Raw genomic sequence first — 22,597 nt, 5'->3', positions numbered from 1 at the left:
TAAATATACAATTGTATTATGTTATAATAGGACATTTAAAGGGATTATAATGATCAAAACAGTGATGTTTTTCAACAGCATTTTATTTATATTGTGTGCTTTTTTTTGTAGCAAATGGTTCTTTTAATCATTGTATTTGTGGTGAGAGCATGGAGGGATCGGAAGTGTCTCAGCTTGGAGTATCTTTTATCTGACCTCATAAAATTGACCCTGATTTTGTGCGTGGTAAAATACAATGATAGAGGTGCAGTCATCACCTCTATCTAGTTCCAGAATTTTTTCATCATTCTAAGTGGAATCCCTATAGCCATTAAGCAGTTACTTTTCATTCCCTGCTTCCCTTAAATGCCTGGAAGCCACAAATATGCTTTGCATCTCTATGGATTTGCCTATGTGGTATTTTGTGTCAGTTTTCTTTCACTTAGCATGATGTTTTCAAGGTTCATCCACATTGTACCATGTGTATCAGTTATTATATGTTTTTTTAATTATCTTCATTGCTTAGTGTTAAATTCGCCTCCAAATATTTTTTTCTTTAATAATGTTTTTCAGGTTGAATTCAAGCTAAATAAAGACACATCGTCATTCCCCGGTAGACTTTCACAACATGACCTTGAAAGAAACTACTCCAGTAGGCAAGGTATTGTCAGTGAGTAGAGATCAGATGTGGTTCATCATCTTTGAATAATATTAACTGTTTAATAATGTTGAATTACTAGATCCAAATAAACTTGAATTTAAAATGAAATGGTTCACTGGGACCAAATTGGTTTGGTATTTTTAAAAAAATCATTGGTTGTATATATGTAGCATAGTAGATTATTTCCAATATAGGAAAAAGCTGTTATTATTTTCCTTTAAGGGTGGGCTATACACTAGAGAATGGAAAAAGAATGTTTCAGATACTGTATTAGAACAGTATTTGGAAGTCACTAATTAGAGAGAGTAAGCGTATGGTAACACAAATATTAAGGAAATAAGGAAAGAATGGAAAGTCAGCAGTAGAGAAGAAACAATCTTTCCCTGTTACTATCACATATAATAATAGATTTTATATTAAAGGCTTTAAACTTTAGTGTCTATCACTTGGGATCTTGTTACAAATGCACATTCTTAGTGCTCCCCCTCCATCTTCCCCATTCTGATTTTGTAGGTCTTGAGTGGGATTTGGAAATGTGCATTTTAATAATGTCACAAGTGATTCTGAGGTATATGGTTTGTGGGTCATCCTTTGACAAATAGTGCCTCATATGATCTGGTTATATTTCTGAAATATATTTTTCAAATCAAGGAAAAATTTCCTTCACATTTGAATCTTGGTTTGTTGCTGACAGCCATTAGCTTTGTGTAATGTGCTCATGTTAAACACTTCTGAATCCACATATACAAAACTGCCTTTACCTCTTAGGAGTTTATATGAGAGGGCTGATCAATATAGGCCTTTCTAGGTTGTTCATGTTATTACTGTGGGAACATATGGTGATTTTAAATATTGGGTAATTTTCTCTCTCTTTTTATTTCTGGGCTGACTTCTTGGACCCATCTAATCTGACATATCTTTTCTCTTTCCTACATTCTACACTCTTGTCTTGACCAATTGCTGGACATGACATCAGCCTAACTGCAATTCCACAGTTCAGGAAGCATCTGTTTTTGCTTTCTTTGATTCAGTTCAGTACATATTTATAAAGCAAGTATTATATGCCAGTCACTCTTTTAGGTACAGAATTATAGATGTGAAGCTTCAACAAGGGTTTTTATGCTTGCATTGTGAATTTCCTTAACATTTTTAGTAACAATATCTTAAAAGTTTTCCCGAAAACACGAATCAAAATTAAGTACTTTCACTAAGCTTTTCTTGAGTTAAAGTAGGGAGTTAGTAAACAGATTTGAGGACAGCTGGCCAGGCAAATTTATTTAAGTGGTAAAGTGTTACTAGATATTTGCTTATGAGGAAATAGCATGGATGTATTGAATTTTGTGAACTTGAGAGATGAATAAAGTTTTATACATAAGTAATGACCCATTTAGTATGAATTAACTCTTTAGGGAAAAAAAAACCTAATTGGTTTTTCATTTAAAAAATTTATTCAAAATTAGGTTCTGTGATAGGACACTCATTTGAAATGTCTTAAATGTGTACCTGGTTGCTTTCAATGTGCTCCCTCAATAGTTCCAGGCAGTTTCGTGCAAAGAAGGCCAGACAACTTAATTCTTTTCTTGACTTTTGTACTCAAATTTTACTTCCACGGGCATAAAATTTTGGAAAAATTATAAGTAGCACTTCATCAGGAAAAGCTTAGGGATGTCTGTCTAATAAACTATCTTGATACCTAAACATTATAATTAATTTCAGTCATTTCTTATTTTTCAAAATTAATCAAACATATGATAGCCTGTCCACACAAATTAACCAGTGGTACTCTCAGTCAAAAGTAAAGACACTTGATATTTTATTTAAGTTAGTGAGTTTAAAACTTGATATGTGATTTCTTTTAGGCTTCTTAGAATACTAAGAGTTAACCCCTGTGTCTTTGAGATTCTATAAGCGCCATATATTGCAGGAACTACTATATAATAAAATTTCAGTTAACCTGACCTTATTGATTAAATCCCTTAATTAGGAATTTTAAAATATGTGTGTAGAAGGGAAGAGGCAATACTTTGCTCTTAAGATAATGATAAATCACTGGAAAATCTAGAGTTAAGATTTTCGTTACCAAAACAATCTCAAAGACAGGGCCGAATGGATGCACATATATGGCAATATGTACTATGCCATCCATCCATCCACCTGTCTGTCCATCCACCCATCTGTTCATTTATCCATCCATGCATCCATCTCCTCATCTATATATTCATATATCCAACCAGCCATCCAGCCATCTGTGTATCTAGCAAACAGTGCAGTGAACACTCTTACCAAATTTAGACCATTATACTTCTTAACACTTTGAGATGCTATTTATATTGAGATTTTTTAAAACAGAAATAAGACACACAAAATAGATTTTCAATTAAGTCTTAGTAAACTGGAAAAACAATTAATTTGTCTATTGATTGCCTACTGAATTTAGACTTTACCAAGAATATAAAGAATGTAAAATGAGGTTCATCACCCAAGGAGTTTGTAAATTTAATTGGGAAGACAAGGGCTACATATCTGGTAAGTTAAATAGTAATATAAGAAATAAATAATAACAGGCCAGTTGCTATGGCTCACACCTGTAATCCCAGCACTTTGGGAGGCCAAGGTGGGTGGATTGCTTGAGCCCAGGAGTTCAAGACCCCATCTTGAACATGGTCAATAAGATGAAACCCCATCTGTAAAAAAATACGTAAATTAGCTGGGTGTGGTGGCACATGCCTGTAGTCCCAGCTGTTCGAGAGGCTGAGGTAGGAGGATCACTTGAGCCCAGGAGTTTGAGGCTGCAGGGAGCAGTAATCATGCCATGCTGCATTCCAGCCTGGGTGACAGAGCAAGACCCTGTCTCAAAAAGGAAGAAAAATCAAATAAACAGTAACAAACTGTTACAAAGAAAATTTTGCCATATAGTAATGTAGTTTTTATGTGGGTGTTTATATACCCATATATATGTGGATATTTTAACTGGGGATCTCTCTGGTTCCCAGTTATTTAGAAGATCTTGTTGTGTGGTAGATTTAAGGCCTTTTACCCTAATCATTCTTATGGCTTTCTATTTATTGTAAGCAGTATATCACATTGATAGTAAGTTCATTATGCTGATATTGATTATGACTTCTGTATATAAAAAGAGCTAGAAAGTTTAAGGATAAAATTTCTTTATTCACTGAGTGTAAATTAAATTTAATCTTTGATTATTGCCTCTGTATCTCAAGTCTTGTAAAGTTTAAATTTGCCTCTTAAAAATTGAGGATTGCCCTGAAGCCTTAACAAAATAATTCACAAAACCTAACTAATGCTAACAAGAGAAATTGAGGTTGTCTGCTGCTTGGAGTTTTTCAATCTTTTATCTTTAGTTGACCAATTAATCTTTAATTAGTTAATTCTTAGACTGCAGTCAGTCTTTAGACTGGTTTTTGTTTGTTTTGTTTTTGTTTTTTTTAACCATCTTGACTTGATATCCAAATCAATTTACTGACTTGTGGTTGCTTTTAGGTATCCTGCTAGCATGTGGTCATGCCAGAAAATCAGTTCGTTGGTGAATATGATGTCAATTCTGAATGCTTATGCTCTAGAACATCATTATTATCTTGATATTTCACAATATTCAGAAAAGTGGGATGTGAGCACTGATTATTTTGTTCAAGAAACTAGGGGTGAGATACTTCAGTTTATGCCTTGCAGACCTGAGGAAGCTAGCAAATGCCATTGCCTTATAGCTTTTTAATATGATTTATATATAACTTGATTTTAAGTTGTCATTATATTGTCTGGTGACCTCCCAAAAAGTAGGTTAGCTTTCTAGATTCGGTTTTGATCTTTTTGTTAGTTTCAACAGCAGAATTCTGTGGTAACCTCAGGTTCTATTTTAGTATTATACTTACTGCTGCCTTCAAGCATTTCAACATCAGTTGCTGCTCAGAAGATTTTCTTTTTATAGAGGAAAATATGGTAGATTTCCTCTGGCATTCAAACTGTCACATTTGACCCATTACTCAAATCTTACCTCATTTCTGAAACTTCTCATCGTTCCTTCTTGACCATTTACATTCTTCTAGTTCTTTAGAAAATATCTTAATATTCACCTCCCCCCAAACCCATCTGTAACCACCTTCATTAAGTAAAAAATAACCAGACACACTTATGTGTGAATTTACAAATAGGTATTCTTTTTATTCGGCATTTATGTATGTTGTTCTATTTTTGAATTTCATATGTGTATTTATTAATTTCAGTCTGTTAGATTGAAGGCTACATAATGGCAAGCACACAATCTAACAAACAGCCTATAAACCTTAGAGGGGTGTCATATACTCCGTGGACCCTAACTATGAGAATACTAGATTTACTGACATCTACTTTGGTATCTTGGCAATATTCTCTACTAATAGTGGCTGAACATACAAAGAAAGAGATGATGCGAGGTTTACATCTGCTATCCAGAACTACTTTTTGTGTATTTCCTATGCATCTCATCCACAACAAATGTGACAGAACTATATGGGCTGGAAATGAAAACTACCATGAGCTCCTTGTCAGCATTTGGAGATTCTTCCATTAAGATACCTTCAAAATCCAGAATCTGGCAGGGCTGTCATAGCGCTGGCCCAAATATATCTGGTAATGAGGGACTATCATTTGAGTTATAGAGAGTTAGAATTTAAGACAAGAAGTTAGGATTCCAAAGGGATAAAGATAGCACTGGAGTAGTTCTGTACTTTTAACCAATCTGTAAGGCAAGGGAAAAATTATTTGGCATACATGAAACACATAGTTTAGGTTTAAGAATGAAAGAAACAGATTCAACTTAGTAATTAATTTCAAGTGTGGAGAGCTATGGAAACTATACTTGCTAGATAAGATATTTATGGTGCCAAAATTCTCCAAGTATAAGGTGACTTTAGTTTCAAGACTTTGAAGGTTTTTCTTAATTAAGTAATTTGTATATCATTTTTAATAGGTGATCATATTAATTTGGTGAGCTCATCATTGTCATCATTTCCTATTCTTCAACGTTCTTCTGAAGAGAAAATTCTTTACTCAGACAGGTTGAGCCTAGAAAGGTGAGGACAATTTATTTTATTTTCTTTTTTTTGACTAGGTAATACATAGACATGGTACAAGATTTGAAAGATGCAAGTCTCCCTCCTTCCTACTGTTCCCCAGTTATTCAATTCTCCTGTTTAGATATAATCATTTTTTTTTTTTACCAACTTTTTGCTTCTCCTTCCTGAGGTATGGTGAGGGATTTTATATCTATATAAATAAAAGAGCTTGACTATACTCCGCAAGAGTACTACAGCAATTCTAAAATATGACATTGATGAAAAATGGATTTTAGTATAGAAAAAAACTACAATATAATCCTCACATGAGCTTCCTGGGCCCTATCCAGTCTAGTTTCCTGTTACTTCACTGGCTTCATCTCTTCCTACACTCTCCTTCACTCACTGCTCCAATCATACCTGCCTCCTAGCTGTTCCTTGAATACACCAAGAGTGATTATACCTCAGGAATTTGGTACTTGCTATTCCCTCTGCCTGGAATGCTGTTCCTCCTCATATCTTTAGGTTCATTCCCTTACTGCCTTCAGATCTTTGCTCAAATGTCATCATTTCAGGGATGATTTTCTCTGGCCATCCTCTCCAAAATTGCAACCCCTTACACACTGAAGTCTCCAGCCCCCTTCTCTGCTTTCATTATTTTTCTTCTTAGCATTTTTTACCCTATAACATAATAACTATTTACTTACTATGTTTATTGTCTGTCTCCTGCTAGAATACAGGTTCCATAAGCACAGAAATTTTTGTCCAGTTCTGTATTCTTGATATTTAGAACAGAACCTGGTACAAAACACGCTCTTGATAAAAATTTTTTAATGAATGAATATATTTAGAACTTGATCCCCATCTTTACATCTAGGAAACTATCCACAGTAGCATGATGGATGAAGGATCCCAACCTCTACCCCAGTGGTGTAACCAGTAGAGAAAACATCTCTGCTATGCATACCTTTAGCTTAGCAGTGCACACCTGACAACAAATTATAATGAACTATCTGTGTTTATAGTTGGGAAAAACTGCTGGAGGTTCCAACATGTTCTTTTGTATGGAAAGTAACACTGAAGGGCAATATCGCTTATGACATCTTTGCAGTATAGATGGTTTTTGAGAATGCTAATATTTATAACTTTCATTATATTTTATATTTTAAAATGTTTTGAGGGATTTTGTTGGTAACTTTTCTTTTGATCTCTGAAAGACTGGCTAAGAATAGTACCTCAGCTTCCTTCCGTTTCGTGTTACTTGATATTAACAGGAGCCAGCTTGGGGTGACTCAGGCAATTGTGAAGATGGGTCCTTAATGGCATGGGCCTCTGGGGTGGAGAAGCAAACTTTGATCCGGCAGAGACTTGCTTATCAAGAAAGTCAGGATTAAGAGAACTGACTCTACTTCATTGGTTGTGAAATGACAGAATCACAAAGATATAAAGTTAGGCACCGTTTGACAAGAATCAGGATGTGCAGTCAAGCAAGTTTGGCTAGCAGCAAGAAACTAGCTCAGGGATCATTTTTGAGAGCCAGTGGGTAGTGCCAGTGATTTCCAAAGACAGATATGCCATGCTTTGCAGCTTCTTAGCTAGGAGACTGAGGGGTCAAGAGCAGAATCCAACTCTGAGAAGAACTACTTGGAAGAGCTAGGCTCTGGCTCTTTTGGGTGTTAGGTTAGCCCTGGAGTACCAGAAAGACAGCTTATGGGGCACCCAGAAGGAAACACAGAAGCAAAGGCATAGTCCAATAGATGTATCGGTAATGGGGTAGGAGGTGTAGCAACTCAAGAGTTTTGTAGGCCTAGAAACTCCCCTTGAGGGCACTGGTTCTCTGGTTATTATGTATGTTTGCTTGCTTGTTTTGTTGGAGTGACAGAGGTTTGTGGGGTTAAGTGGTATACAAGTGAACCTTGGCACTGGGACTTAACCACTGTGTTTAGTATCAGAGAAAGTGACTTTATTTCAATCTATGGTAGCTTATGTAAGAGGGAGGTTGTAGGTTATTTATTTTCCTATCTTAGTGATGACCGATTCAAGAACTGGATGAAATAGAAGTTGGGGAATACCAGTAAGTTTAAGAGAAAAAGAAAAAGACTGAAGCAGAAGTGAGACGATTTCAATTTTTTGCTAAGCTGATGCACAAAGATACAAATTTTAAGGTAGAATACTTATAATTTATTAATTTATGATTTATATACTAAATTTATTTATTTATCACAGTTGTGATAAAATAGTTGATAAAATATTGTGATAAAATAATTGGATAAAGTATTGTGATAAAATAATTGAATATATAAGTGAATTTTAAATATTCTGTGATAAAATAATTGAATACATGAAATGAATTATAAAATTAACCATACATTAAAAGAATTAAACTATTGCCCAAAATTTCCTTTTCTTTTCCTTTATCTTTTTTTTTTTTTTTTTTTTTTTTTTTTTTGTTGAGACAGAGTCTCGCTCTGCCGCCCAGGCTGGAGTGCAGTGGCCGGATCTCAGCTCACTGCAAGCTCCGCCTCCCGGGTTTACGCCATTCTCCTGCCTCAGCCTCCTGAGTAGCTGGGACTACAGGCGCCCGCCACCTTGCCCGGCTAGTTTTTTGTATTTTTAGTAGAGATGGGGTTTCACCATGTTAGCCAGGATGGTCTCGATCTCCTGACCTTGTGATCCGCCCGTCTCGGCCTCCCAAAGTGCTGGGATTACAGGCTTGAGCCAGCGCGCCCGGCCTACTAGAATTCTTAAAGGGACCTGAACTTACTTACTTCACATGTAATACGTTACAACATTTTGCATAATAGAGGCTTACTGTTTTAAATACTGCTGAAAGCATATATTTTTAAGGTTTCCTACCCTGTAGGACTCTAAATGTTCTGCAAAGTTCAAAGTGTGGAGCATGTAAACATATACATAAAGTCTTAGTTTCTGAGGAAATGTTAAGGACCATTTTGCCATTAATAAATCTCAGTATAAATTTTTTTTAATCAAATCGAACTGTAGATGGCTGAATTTCTTGCTCTTTTGAAGATGTCATCTAGCTCAACAGTCTGTGATTCCCTGAGAGACCCTTTTATATGTTTTTAACTCTGATGACTTAGTTGCCTGGGCAGTTGTTGTATCAGTGAATTGATGCCAAGGGCACTTGTCTGGTTAAGTGACAAGATTCAGTCATTTAAACCTCTATCACAAAAGACAATTATGTTGAATGTTTTCTCATGTTAAGTCAATTTCATGTGAAATAAATTATATTTGAGTTTTTTAATGAGAGCTTAGACATAATTTTAATAATAAACCCTGTTAAAGTCTATTGGGTTTTTTTTTGTGAATGATTTACAATTAAATATAGGTCGCTTAGTTCATGGGGGTTGGAAGTGGTCCAACTTATTTTTTTCTCCTCACAGAATGAGAGCACAAAGATACTACTACTAATATTTGTAAGAGGAGGTAGGCGGCTGAATCATGACCTAATTAACTTTTTAACATTTTTTTCTAGACAAAAGCTGACCGTGTGTCCTATCATCAATGGGGAAGACCACCTTCGTTTGTTGAACTTTCAACACAATTTTATAACTCGGATACAAAATATTTCTAATCTACAGAAGTTAATATCCTTGGATTTATATGATAACCAGATTGAAGAAATCAGTGGGCTTTCTACTCTGAGATGCCTTCGTGTCCTTCTGTTGGGGAAAAACAGGTATTCTTTGTAGAGCAGTGTTTGTTTGTAACCTAATGTTATGTGTAGGATTAATGTGGAGATGACAGAATTGAATAATACTTAAGAAACGAATAGGCTAAAAATTTTAAAAAATTATTTGAATTATTTGAGTGGACTAAGATCCAGTCATAATTCGTTTCATGAGATTCAGTTTGACAATTTGTCACACCAAGTAACATTTATTATGTATTTTACTTCCATTGCTTTTCAGTGCCATATCTTATAGGGAAGTAAATAGCAGACTTTGGCCTTGATTTTGTTTGCTTAGAACTTACTTTAAACATGTGTATTCACTTTAGGCTTATGTATTTCACTTGTGACTCTTCCCAGTGTTTGACTAAGGGTAGACACTCGATACTTTTTGATTATCAAATCACAAATTGATTCTTTTTCAGACGGTAGTTTCAGTTTGTATCTAACATTACATCCTATATGAACTTCCCCAGTTCCTTTTATACAACTCTATTATGTAGTGCAACTATACAGTTCTTGACTTATTTCTTTGAGATTCATTCATTACTTTTCATTCTGTTTTACTGAATAGCTTTTGCAATGCCTACAAAGAAGGGCTTTATAGTAAAATCCAAAAATGATTTTTATATTATCAAATGAAGAAGTTTAGATATAGTATCATAACCAGGCTAGGTTCTCCTCCCCCATCTTTCCCTGCCTTCCACCCTAGCATGGATCTTGGATTACTCCTTGCAGGGAAAAAAAGTAATATCTTTTCCTCACCCGTCTCAAGGTTCATGGCTGACACTCTGTAACAAAGATTAACAAGAGAAAAGCATTAACAATTTATTTAATACAACTTTTACATGACACAAGAGCCCTCATAAATGAATATCCTCCAAAACAGGGAAGACTGTGTATTTTTATGCTTAGGTTTGGTAGCAAGTGGACAGTATGATTGGACAAAAGGAGGTATGAGCTAATGGTAATAAACTGGGGAAACTGAGCAAGGTCTGTTTGTTCAGATTCTTCTTGGTGTCTCTGTGTCTCCATTCCCTTTTTTGGGGTATATTATGTATTTTACTTCCATTGCTTCCTTCCATGAGGGTCATAAGACCCTCATTCCAGAGGACTCCTGCCCTATACCCACAAAGGGAAGGGATAGATTGGATACTTCTGTCTATCTGGAAGATAGATCAGAGAATTCTTTTTATGGCCTCAGGGGAGAAAGGTGAGAGAAGCTCACAGAGCGAGCTTAGGAAAGGTATCTTAAATTTAAGGTAGGGTAGGTAGATCAGAGAATTCCTTTTGTGGCCTCAGGGAAGAAAGATGGGAGAAGGTCAGAGAGTGAGCTTCCTCCTTTTTTTTTTTTGAGATGGAGTCTCGCACTGTCGCCAGGCTGGAGGACAGTGGCGCCATATTGGCTCACTGCAATCTCTGCCTCCCAGGTTCAAGTGATTCTCCTGCCTCAGCCTCCTGAGTAGCGAGTATCTGGAACTATAGGCATGTGCCACCACGTCCAGCTAATTTTTGTATATTTAGTAGAGACAAGGTTTCATCGTGTTGGCCAGAATGGTCTTGATTTCTTGACCTTGTGATCTGCCTGCCTTGGCCTCCCAAAGTGCTGGGATTACAGGCGTGAGCCACCACGCCCAGCCTGAGCTTCCTCCTTATATGATTTTCTCAATTTCCTTCAGCTTAAATTACTCAGTATGCCACTGTGCCATAGTTTGGGGTGTTGTGTACTGAGCCTTGGCTGTCTTTATTCTCACTACCCAGTGATAATATAAGATACTTTTCCCAATATCATGTCCCAGAGTTCTAGTCTCTTGTTTGTCCTCCATAGTTTATTACCCACAATTAGTTCAAGTGTTAAGCTAAGCATTATGTAGTCTGAGCAAATTTGGAGCATATCTTAGTCTGTTTATGTTACTATTAGGCAACCCATTGGGGGCCAAATTTTAACATGATGTTCAGTGGGGTCAGATACTCAAACCATAGCAGGGAGATTATAGAATCATAGAGTATTAGAGTTTGAAGTGACCTCATAGAGTAGCTTCCTCTTTTTACAGATGGAGAAATGGAAAGGCAAAGTGAGTTTTGCAAAGTTAGATATATACAAAGTCTATACAATAAGGGTATGCCACCAGAGCAGTTCACTGAGTAAGGTGAGAAGGGAAGTTCACTTTTCATACATTTAAGGCATTCCCTAGTCTCCCTATTCTCTTGCCCAGGTGCTCCCTATTCTCTTGCCCAGAGATTTCTTTACTAGTTTCCGATCCTCAGAGTTACTGATTTCTTTGCCTTGCTTATAATTATTCTTTAATACCATTGTCATTATTCCCTCCTTTTAGTCCTTGAGTTAATATTTTTAGTGATATTTAAAATCACTTTCTCTAGTATTTGAGCGCTGTTCCTGGTTCCTACCATTTTAAGTCATCTTTCCATCTGTTCTATCTTCCTATTTGTACTTTTCCGCTTCTCTGGCTTCTTAGAATTAACCCTTTAAGTTGCCGTTTTTGATAACTTGTGCCTTGAAGCCACCAGTCTATCTGAGCTTCTGACTTTATTTAAGGTCTTTTTGTTCTTTCAAGTCTAAGAGACTTAATGCCTTTCTACTATATCATTATGTTAGTGAAGTAAAAGCAATCTAATGCTGTCTCTTCTTCCTCTTTCTACTCTTTCATCTTTTTTATTTGTTATTTGTTTGGTTTTAATCTTATTTTATTTTTCACATAAAGGAGTAGCTATTGAACAGTTCTGGAACTATTAGTGTTCTTGGATCAAAAAGAAAATGAATCAGAAGAAAACTTTCCATATTTTCCCCTATTGCATGTTTTTGAAGTGTCAGTAAAATGCAAGTCTGATCCCTAAAACAAATGCCAAGTGCTCTCCAGCCAGCTGACTTTGTCACAGCAAGGGGCCTTTGAGCTGTGAAGATGGAAATCTATCCTGGGTTAGTACTTTGTCAACATTAGGCAAACCTGGCTGAGGATGCTGGTAAAGAGGGAAATACATCTGCTACCCTGTCTCTTCATGCGTTTGCGTTAGATGATTTGTTGCTTCCTGCTGGTCAACTTCAGAAAGCTTTCTCCTTTCCACATTACTCTGCATTGTCTTTTGGTCCAAGGCAGTAGAACCATATATGGAAATCCAGGGCAATCACATGCCTCTGGGTTCAGGCAACTCCAACAAAGATTTCTACTCTAAAGCTAAGAAAGAACCTTGCTCAGGTTCTGTATGTAAGGTTTCCGTTGATACTAAAGAACTCCCAACCCCACATTGCTGTCAAAGTTCTTGTTCTCTAATTGTTCTGCCTTCAGTATCTCCTGCTTATCCTCTCCAGGTCCTCTGCCACCCTTGTCATTACAGGCGAATGCAGAGAACTTCTCTGCATTTTATTCTGATCACCCAGGATTAGAGATCAAAACTCTCTGTTAGAACCTGGGATTCTCTGTTTCTTTCCTTTTGACTCCTTGAAGTTTCCCACTTAAGGATTTGTTTCTGACACCTGAAAAGCTGAGCCTTCTTATAGGTCCTGTATGAGGTCTTTATCCTGGCATCGATAACATAATGTGGCCTGCAGAGACAGGGTTTGATATATCCCTAGAGGTCTCAGGTGATGGGTGGGCCTCATCTTTTTCTAGTTTCAGTTTCTATTCAATGGAAGAGCTTCTTTTTTAAATAAATCTTTCAGGTCACATTGGTGTTAATGTAAAAATGGTCAAATTTGGGGGCACTGGCTAGGATTTTGCAAATTCCTCACCTCAATACATAATCTGACCAGTGGGGGCCTTCTAGGTCAAGTGATGCCTTCGTTTACCTCCGAATTCTTTAGAATTGGGTATGTTTTTAGGTCATTTCAGGTGTTTGGGGGTGGGAAGAGAATTTATGGCAAAGGCAACTCATGAGAACAAGAGAGCAAGATGTTTGGTTGGTCTTGGGTTTAACTGATTGAACGTCTTGTCTGTTTTTCTTCCTGTTCACCTGGGTGATCCAAATCTGATGTGAGAGTCATAAAGCAGCTATGTGTCAAAGCTAAACTAATACCAGAAGTCATGTTATAGCCCAGTGGGTTCTTCTTGCCTGCTGCACAGAAAAGCCAATATACTGAGACAGTAGGTGTTGCAACTGAGTAAGGATTTAATAATCACAAGGCAGTCAAGTGAGCAGGATGGAGAAGGAGATATTTCTCAAATCTGCCTCCCTAAGAATTTGGAGACTAGGATTGTCATGGCTTGTTTGGCAGGCAGGAGGCTAGGGAATATGGGTTCTGCTTATTGGTTGGATTGGGGGTGGAATCACAGGAGTGTTGAATCTGTCTTCTTGCACTGAGTCAGGTCCTGAGTGGAAATCACCAGTCTGGGTGGTATCAGTTGGTCTACCAGAATCTGAAAATATATCTGAAAAATATCTCAAACACCAGTCTTAGGTTTCATTAACAATGTTATCTATAGGGGAAATTGGGGAAGTCACAAATCTTATTACCATTGGCTCTGTGATTCCTGAGCAGTAAGCAATTACAAAAAGGCAGCTTAGAAAACAAGGACTGGTTATCATTTAATTATGCCTCAGTCTTAGCAGAATTCAGGCTCCTAACGTAATTCTAACCTTGTGGTTGGTCTTTCATTAGTTTTATGAAGATGTTTTTGGTTCTTGAACAAAAATGAGGTTAGTTTCAGGAAGGGACTATTATGATCCTTGGTTTAAAGTTAAACTGTAAACTAAATTTTTTCCCATAGTTAGCTTGGCCTATGTGCAGGAATGAGCAAAGACAGTTAGCTTGTATGACTAGAAGCAAGATGGAGTCAGTTATGTTAGATTTCTCAATTTTGCAAAGGTAGTTGCAGTCACAACAGATAGGGAGTGAATATGTGAGGCCCTGGTGGAATTCTGAGGGAACACATACTGCACATGATGGTTTCTCTGATTGAAGGGCCTTAAAGGTGCTCAGGATTTCTGATAAAGACAGAAACAGACTACATTGGTTCTTCAAATCAGAGAACTTTGGGCTGATATAATCTCCATTATCCCTGATGTATAATTTTCAAAGTGTTAAAAATATAATTCTCAGACAAATAGTAATCACAGGCCAGCATTTTAATTAATTCAATAATGTGGGAACCAGCAGGATGACAAAGCTGGTTCAAAGGAGAGTAAGAGAAACTAATAAACAGTGTTTTTACAGGCACTCCAGGTGATTCTGATAAATCCGGAAATTTGAGAACCACTGTTTTAGGGAATGTGAACTTGGAAGTATAAGGGAATGGAATAAAAGGCTTCTCTAATAGCTATGAGGTCAGGTTACTATTAGAATGCCTGACTCTGTCCTAAGCTGTATGATTAGGGTATTATAATTTTCTGCAACTGTTTTAGGTATTTCAGGAGCAAAGCAAGCAGAGGAAAAATTGTGTTGAAAGTTGTACCTGGGCCAGGCGCAGTGGCTCATGCCTGGAATCCCAGCACTTTGGGAGGGCGAGGTGGGTGGACCACCAGGTCAAGAGATCAAGATCATCCTGGCCAACATGGTGAAACCCCATCTCTACTAAAAATACAACAATTGGCTGGGCATAGTGGTGCGCATGTGTGGTCATAGCTTCTCGGGAGGCTGAAGCAGGAGAATCACTTTAACCCGGGAGATGGAGGTTGCAGTGAGTCGAGATTGTGCCACTGCACTCCAGCCTGGTGACAGAGTGAGACTCCATCTCAAAAAAAAAAAAAAAAAAAAAAAAAAAAAAGAAAAGAAAAGAAAAAAAGAAAGTTGTACCTGTTTTCCTATCTGGTTGGGCTATTAATTTAGCTATTTGAGAGATTTAAATTCTAGACAGGATAGTATTAAATGCCTGGCAGTAGGTGAAGGCTAGTGAAAGTCCAGTGAGTCTGGAAGAATGCTGATGGTTTGGACGAAGTGAGATAGGAGTGTTCAGGGGGTAGGATACAGATTCTGTCAGGGTGATGATGTGAGAGGAGACTGATGAGGAGGTGGTGGTCATAAGGCAGTGTGGTGTGTGTGTGTGTGTGATAAGGGAGTGAGGAAGATCTACAGCTACACAGCGATGATACATGGTGAGCATATGAGAAATATTTTTATAAATGAAATTGGATTGAATTGGCTTGTAATATAATTCTTGATTTGGCAATGATATAAGATAACTGAGATCAAGTGCAGACAGAAATTAATTAAGTTTAAGTCTGCATTATGTTTACATGGTAATGATCAGTATGTATGTGTATACATATACACTATATATATATCTCACATATATACACACTATGTATAGATAACATATATATTATTCAGTGGATGATCCAAGTTCTGAAAACACTTAGAGAGGTGGAAATGGTTCTTTGAGGCAGTAAACAAGGACAACAAAAATCGATGGTGATAAATATATAGTGATAAAGATGGGTTGTATGAACTTCATTTTTTGTTCTTTTTTTTTTGCCATTACTCTCATCTGGCATATCAAAAATTTCAAATAAATATAAGCGTTTTACAAACTGAGCAGGTCCCAGTAGAAAGAATTTAGGTGGTATGCAATTTGTCTCTGTCATAAAGAATCCTATTATGAATACCTTGTGCATACAACTTATTCATTTAGTTAGTATGTTCGTTCATTCACTAAACAAATATTTATTGGGTACTTACTTGGCACTAGGCACTGTTATAAGTGCTGGGGATAGAGTAGAGAACATGTCAGAATGTCCTCTTAAAGCTCACATTTTGATTTGGCAAGAGAGTTTTTTTTTAATGTAAACACAAAATAATATAATTTTAGGCTATGATCAATTCTGTGAAGTCAAAGCAGAGAAAGGAAACAGTGTAATGGGGACAGGAAGGGAAAACTATTTTAAATAGGGTCATCTGGAAGCAACTTTGAAGAGTTGTTTGATCTGAGACCTGAATAAAGTGAAGTTTTGAGGGAAGAACATTAGGGGAGTAGGAACAGCAAGAATAAATACCCTAAGGTGGAAATGTACTTGTCAGGTTAGAGGTACAGCAAGAATGCCTCTGTAGCTGGAGCAGAGTGAGTGAGTGAGCCTGTGGTAGGAGATAAGGCTGACGGAAGAGTCAGCAGCCAGGTTAGTGCCTTGTAGGCAGAAGTAAGGAGTTTAGATTATATTCTAATGTGAAGAACTGCCTTGAATAAGTGCATTGACTTAAGGTTCTTAGACATAGGATTGCTCTTTTCTAATGATGACATTTAAACTCTCTTTCTCTTGAGTGGTATCGCATTTTTAAAAATTATAATAAATCAGAGGGAAATATATTATTGTTGAATATATATAACTATATATGTAGATAGGGTAAATTAAAATGAGTTACACCTTTACGGCTTAGCATACTTTGATTTACAGATAGATGTGATACATCCATATTTCTATTCTACTTATTCTGGTTTTCAGAATCAAGAAAATCTCAAATCTGGAGAATCTAAAAAGCTTAGATGTCTTGGATCTTCATGGAAATCAGGTATTGTAAAGCCCTTTCATTTCTCTCTTTTTTGAAAAAAAGTTCAGGAAAATGGTATAAAAGTTTTAAGAATCATACTTGCATTGAATTTTTCAAGAGTTTCTTTATTGATTCACTGAAATTTCTAAGGTGTCAAGGTTATTTATAGAAGATTTGGTAACTCCTCAGCAGTAAATGACAGATACAGCTTATAAAACATTTGGAATTCTTATAGTTATGACAATTTTGGTTTTTGTTAACTTATTTTTAAAGTACACATTTTGCAACCTCAATCCAAGACCTAGAATATTACTGACTTTCGTCTACTTAGGTATTTCTTTTTTTATTCCATCTCCTTACTTCTGCATCACAGGTAACCACTATTCTAGATTTCATGTTTTTCATTCCTTTGTGGGTTTTTCAGTTGGTTTTGTCACATATAGGTGTGTCTAAATAATATATTCTTTAGTAGTATTGTCTCTTAACTTAAAAAAGGTATACTATATGTTGTCATCTAGTGTTTGCTTTTTGAATACAGCATTATATTACTGAGATTTAACTATTTCAAGTAGCTATAGTTTTATTTATAGTTGTATGTTCCATGGTAAGACTATACAAAACCTTTTGACTTCAGTGTCTTATTGATAGACATTTGGGTTGTTTCCTGTTTTTGTTGTTGTTGTCATTTGTTTTATCTTGTTGTTTTGCCATTATGAACAGTACTTCTACGAACTTTCTTGTACATGTCTCCTCTTCTACATGTTCCATATGTACTCTAGAGTATATAGGAATGAAACTCATGAGTCATAGGCTATTTAAATGTTTAACTTTAGAAGATAATGCCAAATTGCTTTCCAGAGGGATTGTACCAGTTGGTACTCATACCACTAATACATAATCCTGTTGTTTCCTATTCTTTTCAACATTTGGACTTGTCAGACTTCTTAATTTTTTTCTGATTGAATTGGTATAAAGTGGTATCACGTTGTGGTTTTGATTTATATTTTCCTGATAACTATATAATCTAGGCTCCCAATTATGTTCAATTTGTCTACTCCTGTATCTGTCTGAATTTCTGTATCTATTTTTTATGTTCCCTCTCTTTATTCTTCACTGTCAGATCCTATTGGCTGTTTTTCAGTCCTTTGCTCATCCATTTAAATTTTTGTCTTTGAAATGTATTATTTATGGCCGAGATGGGTGGATCACGAAGTCAGGAGATCGAGACCGTCCTGGCTAACACGGTCACGGTGAAATCCCATCTCTACTAAAAAATACAAAAAAATAGCCAAAAAATTAGCCGGGCGTGGTGGCGGGCACCTATAGTCCCATCTGCTCGGGAGGCTGAGGCAGGAGAATGGCTTGAACCCGGGAGGCGGAGCTTGCAGTGAGCCGAGATCGCGCCACTGCACACCAGCCTGGGCGACAGAGCGAGACTCCGTCTTGAAAAAAAAAAGAAAAAAAAAAGAAAAAAAGAAATGTAATATTTATAAATAGTTACATTGAGCTACATACTCATGCAGAATGTAAAGTCTCTTCTGCAGTGATAAGCCTACATCCTGGGATGATCTGGTAATCCCTGCCTGTTGATGAACAAGATCTTTCACAGCTGCTTACAGTTGGTCAGGTGCAAACCTCAGTGTGATCCGTCTAGGCTTTCTAACAGCTGTTAGTTCCGGTAGTTTTGGTGAAAAGCTAACGTAATTAATAAAAACCTTGATAGATTTAATAGGCCACATCTATTAGGTTCGAATCTAGTTGCAGCCTCATGTGTTTGTGTGTGCATGTAGTGAGTGGGAGGAGTGATGGTGGCCTGGGAATTGTATGGCTCTGCAGGTTAGTTACTGTCTGTCCAATAGAGGGGAAGTTATCCGGTTAGATGGTGGTGGAAGGGGAAGAGGAATTAGAGTATTGACAGTAAAAGAATATCATATGCAAAGGCACTGAGATGGAAAACAACACAATAAGTATTTACCACCAGAGAACAGAGCATGTGTGGAAGGATGTTGAGAGAAGAGACTAGAAAGGTAGGCAACGACTAGATTGTGGAGGGCTTTGTATGCCAGGCAAATGAATTGGTGTTTTATCCTCTATTTTAAAAACTGTTTATAAATTAAACATTTTATGATAGCAGTATTTTTCTTGTTTATTTTAAAGTGTATATATGAGCAATAATAAACATATGATTTTCAAATTCTAATATATCTTTAAGAATTTGTGAGTACTACCCAAGATCTTCAAAAGCACCTGATAAAGAATACCATATCATTTCATGTGTACCTTATGTATAGGCATTAGTTACCAATCATTATGTTGACGCAAAATGTCTGTTCCTTGTTAGCTGACCTGTGTTATGTATTTTATAATTTCAGTGTATGTTTGTGATATTGTGTGTGTTAAACATTTGTACTGCACAAATTACTTCTCAAGTTCTACAACTGGAAGAACCTTGAGAAGTAATTTGTGCAGTACAAATGTTCTATAACTGGAAGAAGGAAGTTTTAAATGAAATCTTAGTCTTGTTTCATAATATATGAATCCAATAAGCAAAATTTCACAGTATTTCAAAGCAGAGATATAGTCTTAGTGACCTTAGGTTTCTAAAAAGCCAGGAAGGAACTATTCTAGATGAAACAACTAATGTTCAATTCTAAACATTTAGCATCTTATAGTAAAAAAGCTAAAAGACATTAAGTGAATGTTTATTGTCATTTGAATTTACTTCTATTGGAAATAAAAATATGCTTGGTGCACACTGTGAAATAAAACATAATTGGTTTATGGATGTAAAATCATTCTGAGTAATGATGGTGGTGTTCAGGAAATGGATTGGGAAGTAGAGACGGAAGGAGGGGAAATGGAGACAGAATAGTTGAGAGAAACTAATTATAATAATCTTGATGAGATGGCGGCATGAACTAAAGTAGTAGCATTAAGATATGATAAAGGGGCAGACTGGATAAATATTTAAAAAGTAGAAACATCAAGACTTAGCAATTAATTGTATGTGAGTAGTGAATACAGAGGGATCTAGGAGGTTGACTAGGAGTTTCTAACCTAGATCTTGTGTTGGTTAACTGTAATTTTTTCTCTCAGTGAATTTTTGCCTTAGCATAGACACAGATGTGCTTCAAGAAGAATCTGTTCTTTCAGTGGTATCTTTTCCTCCAGGGAGAGCCTATTTCTGTGGCTGCTAACGTGAAAGCAAACACTTGCCCTTTCTGTATTGCTAGGGGGGAAGGTTATCTTTATCCAAGCAGAGCAATCTAGGTTACTCTCATACACAAAGGTTAATACTGGAGTATACAGCTTTCCTAGATGTGTTAAGCAGCCCTGCAGTCTATATTGGGACTCTATCTGATCCGTGTGACCCATAAATGGGCTTTCCAACATTCCCATCATCTTTTTTCTTGCTGTGAAGTATATCAATCAATCAAGACCTATGCTGTCACTTTATACAACCCTTTGCCTGATGCTTCTATTATCTGCTTTATGCTTGTGACTTTGTCCATGGTTGTAACAAGTAATTGACCTTATTCCATAGCAGATGTTGTACATGATTCTGGCCTATTGGGTTTTAAACCAAGAAGCCAAATAATATTCTTAGTGATTTTTAAAATATGGGTCTATATACAGGAATTAACCCTGTTTCTTTTCAGACTTTTCTAACTAGAAGGTAACTAAATGCAGGCATTCTAATTGTAAACCCCACCAGGACCATGTGGAAGGGTCGTTTTCTAAAGGAAATGTCCAGAACTATTAGCAGAAGGGAGAAAACATACCATGCAGATCATACAACAATTGTCCCCCATAACTCTATATATTTATATATTTCTTGAGCTCAGGAAAGTTTTCTATATTTAAACACTCCTTCTTTTCCATTTATGTTTGTTATATCTATATTGTTTGTCTTCCATGTCTCCATTTTATCTTTTATTCTTCCTCTCTGTTTTGCCTTAGCATTTTGGGAGGATTTCTAAGCTTGTGCTGACATTGCTGATTTCTTTTTCTATGGTATCTATTTTGCTTTTTACTGGCTTCTTGCATTTTGAATTCTATCACTTGTTTAGTTTTAAAATGTTTTACTCCGTGTCTTATTATACAGTTTTATAATCTGTAAATACTGATAATCTTGTTTCTTCTTTTTCAAATTTTATATAATTTTATCTTATTTCACATTAGTTAAATCAAAAATCTTAGAACACATTTTAAATGTGGTCATAGGTTACTTTTATGTATTATTGAATTTATAATTAACGTTTCTTTTCTGGAAACTGGATGGAACCTAGATGGTGTTTCTTGAATATAAGAGTGTCCAAATAACAATGTGAAATATAGATTAGACATCTGAGAAAAGTTATTTTAGCTAACATCTGCTTTGAAATGTTAGTAAAAAATTTCAAATATACTGTGATGGCAATACAAATGAGCAAATTAATCTCCAGTGACTGTGAAATTCATTTTAATGTTCATCAGGTTGATGAAGTCCTCCATGAGGACTTTTACCTTGTGTCACGCAGTAACTCATCCCATTTGCTATACTTGCTGTTTTATAATAGTGGGGCTTAACATCACTTTGAGCTCTCATCACTTCACAGTGTTAGTTTTTACTTACCTTCTCCTTAGTGTACAGCTCAAACTTCTCTGCTGCAGTTCAGAGCTGATTATTATTTTTTATTATTATTATTTTTGAGATGGAGTTTCGCTCTGTCGCCCAGGCTGGAGTGCAGGGGCGCGATCTTGGCTCACTGCAACCTCTGCCTCCTGAGTTGAAGTGATTCTCTTACCTCAGCCTCCTGAGTAGCTGGGATTACAGGCACACGCCACCGCGCCGAGCTAACTTTTGTATTTTTAGTAGAGATGGGGTTTCATCATGTTGGTCAGGCTGGTCTCAAACTCCTGACCTCAAGTGATCCACCCACCTCAGCCTCCCAAAATGCTGGGATTACAGGTGTCAGCCACCATGCCTGGCCTTAGTGCTGATTATTAATGGCAGCAGCAGGCCATCTGGAGTGGCTGCTGCCATCAGGCCAGCTGCGGCAGGGAGGCGTGGCCGGGGATGCAGGCTCCATGGAGCCAGCCGGAGCTGGGGACAAGTGGGAGCCCCACCCCTTCCGAGTTGGAGCAGGAGCTCCCCGGGTGCTGCTACAGCCACCCAAGCCATGGCTGCAGACCTGGGCATCCCTGTGCTGTTGGGGCTAGGAAGCAGGCAGGAGCCTTGCCCTCCTGGGTACAGCTGCAGCCTCCCAAACTGAAGCCGTGGACCCAGGCATCTCTGCACTCTTGCGGACCCAGGAGGCTCCCCCGCTGCTCTCCCAACAGATTCTGAAGTGTCTGCTTCTGCTGTCTGGCTTCTCCCTGCTGTCAGTGCCTGCTCCAATCTCAGAGCAAAGTTGTGGTTAAGCCTGGGTGCTGTGGCAGCCTGGCCAAGTATGCACATGCTTGGGGCAGTGTTTACACACCAGCCCTTTGTCACCTCAGCTTCCTTTGAATTTTTGGCACCAACAAGCATAGAAGGGAATCCGAGGGGGGCTGAGGACAGCTAGGTGCTGGCCTGCAGGTGCCCCTTCATACCTATAGCCTGGGCGCCATGAACAGCAGCAGGAGGCAGACAGTTTCCTGAGCAGAAGCAGGCAGGTCCCTGGTGACTCCCCACCTTCAGGCCAGGCTGCCAGTCCCACTGACTGGAGTGGGAACTTGTGGTACCTTTTCTGAGTCTGCCAATGACTGCCCATGGACCAATCAGCACACACTTCCTCTACCCTGAAGCCCATAAAAGC

General features: G+C 37.3%; 1 protein-coding gene across 5 annotated transcripts in view; it reads left to right on the top strand.

Annotated features, from left to right (window-relative positions):
• The window catches only part of LRRC49 (leucine rich repeat containing 49), a 163,779-nt gene that overhangs the window by 2,848 nt on the left and 138,334 nt on the right, over positions 1 to 22,597 (top strand). For 2 of the 5 annotated variants that reach the window (XM_033189540.1, XM_033189542.1), the window contains exons 3-6: positions 553 to 640; positions 5,607 to 5,709; positions 9,188 to 9,391; positions 16,772 to 16,838. In XM_033189540.1, coding sequence (XP_033045431.1) covers positions 553 to 640; positions 5,607 to 5,709; positions 9,188 to 9,391; positions 16,772 to 16,838 — 462 coding nt within the window. Of the gene's footprint in view, positions 1 to 552; positions 641 to 3,077; positions 3,167 to 5,606; positions 5,710 to 9,187; positions 9,392 to 12,709; positions 12,912 to 16,771; positions 16,839 to 22,597 lie in introns of those variants that run through there. The other 3 variants (XM_033189541.1, XM_033189544.1, XM_033189543.1) reach the window with 3 other exon arrangements.

The sequence above is a fragment of the Trachypithecus francoisi genome, unplaced genomic scaffold (genome assembly GCF_009764315.1).
Source record: "Trachypithecus francoisi isolate TF-2019V2 unplaced genomic scaffold, Tfra_2.0 Lachesis_group3, whole genome shotgun sequence".
NCBI classification, from domain to species: Eukaryota; Metazoa; Chordata; class Mammalia; order Primates; family Cercopithecidae; genus Trachypithecus; species Trachypithecus francoisi.
The sequence above is the reverse complement of the archived record's forward strand: the minus strand, read 5'-3'. Positions and strand labels throughout refer to the sequence as shown.